The 8264-nt window shown below is 34.0% G+C and overlaps 2 protein-coding genes across 2 annotated transcripts; both read right to left on the bottom strand.

Annotated features, from left to right (window-relative positions):
• Positions 1-365: 365 nt before the first annotated feature.
• On the bottom strand, positions 366-1346 carry LOC140875039 (VQ motif-containing protein 4). The gene has a single exon (XM_073278582.1). It carries the CDS (start codon positions 1221-1223, stop codon positions 495-497), a length of 729 nt encoding a protein of 242 aa, XP_073134683.1. The 5' UTR covers positions 1224-1346; the 3' UTR covers positions 366-494.
• Positions 1347-6549: 5203 nt separating this feature from the next.
• LOC140876289 (non-classical arabinogalactan protein 30) lies at positions 6550-7475 on the bottom strand. The gene is made up of 2 exons (XM_073280216.1): positions 7130-7475; positions 6550-7009 (listed from the first exon to the last, which is right to left on the bottom strand). The coding sequence occupies exons 1-2, from the start codon at positions 7434-7436 to the stop codon at positions 6696-6698; spliced, it is 621 nt and encodes a 206-aa protein (XP_073136317.1). The 5' UTR covers positions 7437-7475; the 3' UTR covers positions 6550-6695.
• Between the last annotated feature and the right edge of the window lie 789 nt (positions 7476-8264).

Here is an 8264-nt window from a genome sequence, read left to right as displayed (position 1 = left end):
TCAAAGATTCCATTGTCCCTTGTTTTACTCCTCATTTGACAGCTAACCCCACTTATGCTTATGGTATACCTTTTCTATCAAGTCTTTGGACATTCACTTTTTTTTACCACTATCTATCTATATGTATATATATGCTCAATTACCCATTCTTGGACACAAAGTCATATCATATCATATCATTTGCCTATTTTCCCCCAGTAATCAAACTTAGCCGAAAAAGCAAGAGCCTTGGCGCAGTTCGAAGGAGATTATTTTTTAATTAAAAATAAATTCAAGATTATTTTGAGTGGAAGAATAGTGAGAAAAAGATCTATCTTTACATTACAAACAATTAAAGAGAAGAAGAAATTATTAAAAACAAAGGAGATTAGAAATTCGTTCTATTATCTAAATAAGATCCCAAATCTTGTTTTTGTTAATGCTTTCACTGATATAAAATGTTATACAAAAGAGCACAAAAATACCCAATAAGGAACAATGAAAAGAAGAATCACTCAAGAATTAGATGCATTACTAGAAGTCGCGACTCTAGGCGACGTCACCGGAAATAGAGGCAGCAGCCGGGGCTCCGAATCCCTCGGAGTATTCGCCGGCGACCGGTGCAAGTAGAAACCTTTCTCTTTAATGGCCTTTTCTTCTGCCTCCACGTCCATGTTATTGCAATTGGCCGCAGCCATTTGGAGATGAACGGGCGACCGGTTGAACGGGTCATGTATCAGAGGCGTGACCGGGCTGAGAACCAGCGAAGGGAAATCAAGAATACTGGGAGACAGAATTTCCGGCGTGCCGGGCCTGGGTGTGCCGGAATGCCCGGCCAAAATCCCCGGCCGAGTGTTGGCTAGGCCAGGGCCCAGAGGGCTGATCTTAAAGTGTTTGAGGCTGCTGCGGCGTTCGTAGAGCTTGGAAGAGGATTTGTCTTTCTTTGCTCCGGTCTTGATGGGCGGGATCGGGCTTCTGACAGGTTCGGGCCTGGAGGCCATGCGGGCGGTCTCCGATGAGCCGGTGAGCATTTGGACGACTTTCTTGAAGGAGGTGGTGTCGGCCTGGACGAAGGTGGTGGGGTAGGGGTTGTTTGGCTCAGATCTAGTGATTGGTTGCGGCGGTGTGTGGTGGTGGAGGAAGCCATTGCTGCTGCTTGAGCTGTTGGAGCTGTGGCTGTTGGGGGAAGGAAGAAGAGATGGAGATGGAGCGTTGGTTTCTTGGATTGCAGGCGGGTTTTCCATTTCCGGGTCGGGTTGTGTGAGAGCTTCTCTCTCTCTCAAGGCGGACGGGGAAATTTTTGCCGTTGCGTAGGAAATAAATATAGAGAGACTTGCTCCTCTTTTCAAACTTTTTTCTTTGACTCTCTCTCTCTCTCGCTCTTTCTTCTTAATTAAAATAAAATAAAATTCTCATATTTATTATAATAACATGACGATTTTTGTTATCAGATTTTTTGTTTCCTATGCTCATTTAGATCAACCTAATAAACTCTTAACATCGTCCCCATTTATAAATTTTATAAAGCGAATTTCTTATTTGATCTGTTTAACAAAAAATATTATTTTTTTATTATAGATATAAGTCTCATCAATTTGTTTTATAGATACATATCTATGAAATTATCGCATAAACCCAAACATTCAAAACCACGTTGAGTGATTTGGGGTGAATTTAATAGTTTTACGGGACCAATATTTATTGAATATTTGTGTTCGATTCATCAATAATATCATTTTGTTTGTAAACACATGCCAATGTGTTTCTAAATCAAGAATCGCATCGACAAGGTCCACATTCACTTATATAATCTTGGATTTTTTTTAAAAAAAATGTACTTCAAAATTTAATTTTCATAAAAGCCACATCCATGTTATAATTTTATCATTCGCCCATATTATAAAAAGAATTACAAAATAATGTAAAATTTCCAGAAATTTCTTTTAACTCGGTATCCATATACTATATAAAATTTATCACAAGATGCAATAGAAGGTTTTTTTAAAAAAAACATGCATAAAAAATGTTTGAAATAATAGTTTGGGATTAAAAACCAACAACTTTATATAGTTTGGTGAGAAATATTTGAAGCATACGGAAAAGGCGTCAACATCTAGGAAGCGCGTGAGTCGCACTTTAAAAATAGGGTAATAATAACGTGTAGCACGCGCATCGGGAGAGAGTGGAACGAGTGGGTGGAGAAGTCCAGCTGGAAATAGATAATTGGCTATAATTAGAATCGGGAGAAGGTTCAATATATGGAGGAATTTGACTTAAATGGGCCCATTAGGTTTGACTATGTAGTAATAATGGCCCATTAACTACCTTCATTAAAAAAATATCTCTTATTCTGTATCGAAGCGCAGTGATGTTTCGAAAGCCATTCATTATGCTACTAAGATTTGAAATCAACAGAAAAAAAAAATAATAATAATAAGATTATAAATAGTACGTATTATATCCTTTCATTTAAATTAAGATAATTAAAGAAAAAACATTTGAATAATTTCTTTGTTAAAATTTCTTTGATTTTTCACTGTTTTTTATGATCATAAGTACTTATTAATTTTAAAAAAAAGATATTTTAGATCGATTGTTTTGATTACGTTACAATTGATAGGTCTACCAAGAGACTGATCCAGTTTGATTAATTCAAAGATGAAAAACAAAAAAGGGATCGATTTGTGAAACTGAAGACCAAATCAAACGTATTGAAAAAAATCAAAATGGGTAATGGAATAATATTGATCAATTGGAGAGTTGATGGTTCATGAATTTGGTTAAAAATAAAATAAAAAAGTGGGCAAGAGCTATGCCATATATAATAAATTCATAGGGTTCCAATTTGTGACTGTGTGCAGCAGCAGCATATGGTACCTGTACCTAGGGAGCTGTGTCAAGCTCTACCTTCAGAAAAAGCTGGTAATTTTTTTTGACTTCCAAGAACAGCATATACATTTTCTATTTAATAATAATGATGATGATAATAATTTATTCATGTAATAGGATATAGGTTATGGGATAATAATCATATAAAATTAAATATGTTAAAGTTTCATCTCCATTCTGGTCAATTTATACGGTTATACATAGTTTAATAATGATATATACACTCGATAGTCCTTCCAACTTCAAAATTATTGGTGTTTGGAGTATTTCTTTTTCTTTTTTTTTTTTCCCCCTTTTTTCAGTTTTGCCATTTTTTCCCATTAAACTTCGAGCTCGATAACATCCCTACTATGGATTCATGACCGAATCAAAACCATGAATTAGCACTTTAAAAAAGAAAAATTATTTCGAACCTTTCTTTAATTTCTATACAAAAATGGCGTGTTGTTCTATGTTAAAATATCAGCGTTTCAAGCTCGAGTAACACACTACTCGAGCTCGAGTTCGAGCTCATATTTCATTACTCGAGCTCGAGTTCGATCGAGTAGTAAAATATGAGCTCGAGCTCGAGCTCGGTTGTAGTTCGAGTACTCGAGCTCGAGCTCGAGCTTTTATATTATATATATATATATAAATTAAAAATATATTAATAAATAAATAAATATTATATTATATATATTATAAAATAAATAAATATATAAATATAATAAATAAAATAAAATTAATTAAATATTATAAATAAATATTTAAATAAATTAATATATATATTATATATTATATATTATATTTATATATAGTTATATTATTTTTTAATATATATATGTGGCTTATCGAGTAGCTCGCGAGCTACTCGACCACATAGTTTCAAAACTCGACTCGAGCTCGATTGTATGCTCGAGCTACTCGAGCTCGAGTCGAGTTTTGACCGAGCTACTCGCGAGTTGCTCACGAGTAGCTCGGCTCGTTTACACCCCTAATCCATAGTAAATGGATGCATTTTTAAAATATGGTAATGGTAATTAGGTATATATACAACTCTGAGCTTTATTCGAGCATGCATGGATTCTATTATTATTTTTTTACCTATTAAACAAGTTCCTTTGACAACATACGTTCCATTTATATAATTTTCTATGAATTGTAAATAGTGCTACCATGTAATAACAACTTTAGTTTTAGATATCGGCCACTATACAAACGTGAAACTTGTCGCTCCAGAATGAAGCAGCCACTCAACTAAAGGAGGGACAAAAATTGAAAAGGAGAGGCGAAACTAATAGAACAATTTTCATTAACCAAATATGCGACTACAAATATACATTTAAGGGACCACTTTTATTATTATTATTATTATTATTATTATTACAATATTAAAAAATGTAGCCAAGAACCCCTAACACCACCAGATATTTTTCGGGTCGAATTGAGTCGTACTGACGGGTTTGATTTAATTTTTAACACCACTATCTGAAATTGATCAACACCACTCTAAACATAAGATGTGTGTCAAAACTTATTGCACCAAAATAAGCTCAAGCAAAAGACCGACAAGTAAATATGTTGCATTTGCAAAGTAAAATAGATAGATATAAACTGAACCTAATAATTCTGTAAAAATAAAATAATTTAAAGAACAAACCGAGACCCACAAAAAAATACAAATTCCTAAAATATTATATTTTTTTCTTCCACAAGATGCTTGAGGATCAACACAGTGTAATGAGTGAACTAATATCAAATTTAGAATAAATTCAATACTATGATGAACTCAAATTGTACCTTTACTTTATCACAAAAATATGACGGTACGAAATGCAAATGTGTCACGCCACGAAACTGAGTCTAGTTGACATCGTGTTATTTAATTTTTTCACATTAAACAACAAGCTTCGAAGTATAGAATTTTGGAATAACCAGTCTACTCATTCATGAAACTGAAATTACATAGTCTTTCATAAACTCGAAATTAAATTGTCTTTACAATCCTTAACTAAAAGTGACTAAATAAATACGCAATGGCTTAATACAACTAAATGGAAACAGAAACTAAGCATCAACAGTTTGTTGGTCTTCTTCACCAACCCCAGAACTGATTTTGCTCATCATCCCCGAGTTCTTCTTCGTTCTTATCTGAGATGGGTGATTCGGGTGGGTGGGTGATATGGGTGTTATTCAGTAAATAGAAAAATACACAGCATTCGTTTAAAATCATTTTAACAGAATTTCTTACACGTACATATACATAATATAACAGAGTAAAAAACAAAGATTTATTCTTCCAAAAATTCAGAAAACATAAACTTCAGAGAGTGTAGCAAGTTACTTGCAAAATTTGTGGCTAACTGTTCCTTATATGGTATCCTTCTAAATGGTGAAGCTAGAGATTCAGAGTTCAGAGTAACAAAATATATATTTTTATTACTAGTTCACAAGTTTTGGTATACAAGAAAATCATAGAGTGCATGTTAATGAAGCAATTCGTGTATTGACATACTGGAATCAAACAAAATAAAGTTTCATCTTTAAAACAAAATGCCCACTTATTGTAGATTTGTTAAACAAAAGTTGGTTGTCTTGCTCAACTTGATGTCCACTTATTATAGATTTGTTAAACAAAATTTTGTTGTCTTGCTCAACTTGCTGCTACACTGTTCCGCTGAACCGACTCTTTTACTAAACTGAATTTCTTCACTCACTCTATAGGTCTATTGCTCAGAATTCGTGTAACAGATCTCAGAAATTGGAGTGTTATTTATAGGGAGAATTCTGACTGTTAGACTCCTCATTAAATATCATTATTTATCATGATTTTGAGTTAATGCATCAGTTAGATTTTGGAGTAGCTGGATTTCAGTCTAACTATTGAATTGATAATGGTCAACTGGTTAACACAGTTTACCTCGTTTCAGTTTATCTCAATTTCAGTATTCCTTTAAAGTTTAGTTTACTAAATTTTAGTCTTCCTCCAATCAGTCTACCTCAAGTTCAGTATACAAAAATTTCAGTCAACCTCAGTTCAATACTTTACTGAAATTTCGAGTTCTCACAATTAAATGAATGCTTGAATAAGATCTTGAGTATTTATATATGGATTCCGAGAATAAACAAAAAATTTATAATTAGTTTCAAAGGGCACACGTACAAAATCATACAAGATTTTACAATCAACAACATATATAATTAAATTAATCATACAACCAACTCAATATATAATGCGGAAAAACGGAAGACTTGTATATATCAAATTTGGAGTATGGAGCCTTAAAACACTCCCACTCACTCACATTCATGAGCTGCAAAAGTCATTCAGGCTTCATTTCCAGGCGTCTCCTGCAAACAATGCGCTTAACAGAGGCATTAAAACGTGCCTGCATTGTCTGCCAATTACCACTTTCAAACACGCTTTTAACTTCTTGCTCATTAATCAACACTCTGCCCCTTTCCCAATATATTTTAACAATAATAAATATATTCCATAGTAATTAAATTTAACTCCAGAAAGTTTAAATTCATATTTATTTGTACGTGCGGACAGCGGATAGGTACAATTTCATGATAATAATAATAATAACTGTAGTTCAACACTCCAACTATATATTAGAGACCAAAACAAGGACGAAATTTAAAAATATAAATTGTTGCACGTACCACAAGAAGCATGCATGAAAAGGGTAACTTGGAACAAAAACAAAATTAATTAAAGCTGCAACAGTCACAGAGCGCGCATTTTCATCGCTAAACACAGAAAAAAAGTAGAGCATCATTAGCATAAGACAAATGAAACAGCATGAAAAAAGAAAACAGAGAATGCTTGAAAGTTGAAATCATCATTTGCATGGCAGTTTCTTGAGGGACTCGAAGGCGAAGGGTCCGACAGTGAAGAGCTTGAAGGGCAGCTTCTTGTCCGGGGTGGTGACCGGTAGCTTGGTGGGCTTCAGAGTAGCACCGGAGGCTCCGCCGTTGAGGTTAGTGGGATCCTGACACGTGGCGAGCGGAGAAGAGACTAGGAACACCTTGCATTTGTGGGAACCAGATGTGGTAACCTTGTGTGGCATGAAGAAGAAGAAGCCATTTTTGTCTGTCTTTGTTTGCTCCTCTGAGTGCGACTTCGTGTTGTTGCATTGCAGCTTCACCACCGCTCCTGTAAACAAAGCGAAACGCAACGAATAATATTTTTTTGCAGAAAATGTTGAGAAATTAAAGAAAATGAAAATGCATGCATGAATGATTGAAAATTGAAAAAAGAAAATAAAAAAATTACCAGCAAGAGGGGCTGCGCCGGTTAAAGTGTCGACTCCGACGTACTTGCATGACTTGCAATACACAACACCTTGAACAGCCACGAAGTTTCTCGGCGTCGGAGATGGAGGGTAGCTCGGTGGTTTCGCCGGTGGATGCGGCGGAGATTTGATGGTTGGCACAGTGGGAGCTGGTTTGAGTGCTGGTGAGGGGCTTGGAGTAGGTGTAGGGACATTTGGGTGGTGGTGGTAGGGGTCTTCAGTGGAGAAGACTGTGGAGATTAGCTGAAGAAGAAGAAGAAAAAGAGAAGCATTTCGGAGGGAAGCCATTGTTAGTGGGTGCGAAGCTGTAAATGTTTAATGCTTAGAATTTCGTGTGAACGAAGATGAGTGCATGTTTGGAGGTGGTGTGGATTTATAGGGGAAAAAAGAGGCCATCTATATTTTTCGGGAGAGAGAAATTAAATTATTTATCCTAGGCATATATCTATATAATATTTTTTTAAAAAAAAACTATATAAGTTTGTTTGTTTTTTTTAAATGGACTAAAAAAAGAGTTGTGAGAAACTAAAGAAAATGGACTAATATTTTTTTTATGAGTGATTCAATTAAGATATTCGTCTTACAAAATTAATCTGTAAAATCATTTCACAAAAGTTTTGTAAAAAAGAATATGCAAAACAAAATTAACAAACAAAATCTACTATTTTATAAAGAGTTGTATCTTTTCAAAACATGTTAATTGAAATAAAATAATAAAAAAATGCTATTGAATATAATTAAGGGCAATTTGCTCAAAAATTCCCAAATGCAAACATGTTTTATTTTGGGATCTCTAGTCATAAAATGTGGTACAAAACCATACAAGATGTGGTACAAAACCATACAAAATGTGGTACAAATTAACAAAAATTGTGGTACAAAAAAGTGGCTAGAAAATGCAAGCAAAACATGTTTGCATTGAGGATTTTTGAGCAATTTACATTATAATTAAATTAAATATATATTTGATACAATCGAAAAAAACATAAGTTTATATATTGGAGACGGAAGAGCGTGAAATATTTGAAAATGCATTTGATCGAAGAATTAAATTTGAATAATTAAATGGATTGATAGATCTTACATAATTAAATATTTTATTGAAGAAATAACTTC

This window comes from Henckelia pumila, chromosome 1 (genome assembly GCF_033568475.1).
Source record: "Henckelia pumila isolate YLH828 chromosome 1, ASM3356847v2, whole genome shotgun sequence".
Classification (NCBI taxonomy): domain Eukaryota; kingdom Viridiplantae; phylum Streptophyta; class Magnoliopsida; order Lamiales; family Gesneriaceae; genus Henckelia; species Henckelia pumila.
The sequence above is the reverse complement of the archived record's forward strand: the minus strand, read 5'-3'. Positions and strand labels throughout refer to the sequence as shown.

What these genes read in the sequence shown, in the direction of transcription:
- LOC140875039 (XM_073278582.1), bottom strand. Translation starts at nt 1,223, where the DNA reads ATGGAAAACCCGCCTGCAATCCAAGAAACCAACGCTCCATCTCCATCT.
- LOC140876289 (XM_073280216.1), bottom strand. Translation starts at nt 7,436, where the DNA reads ATGGCTTCCCTCCGAAATGCTTCTCTTTTTCTTCTTCTTCTTCAGCTA. An exon ending in CGGCGCAGCCCCTCTTGCTG is followed by an intron (nt 7,010 to 7,129) that starts GTAATTTTTTTA and finishes CTTTGTTTACAG; the next exon opens with GAGCGGTGGTGAAGCTGCAA.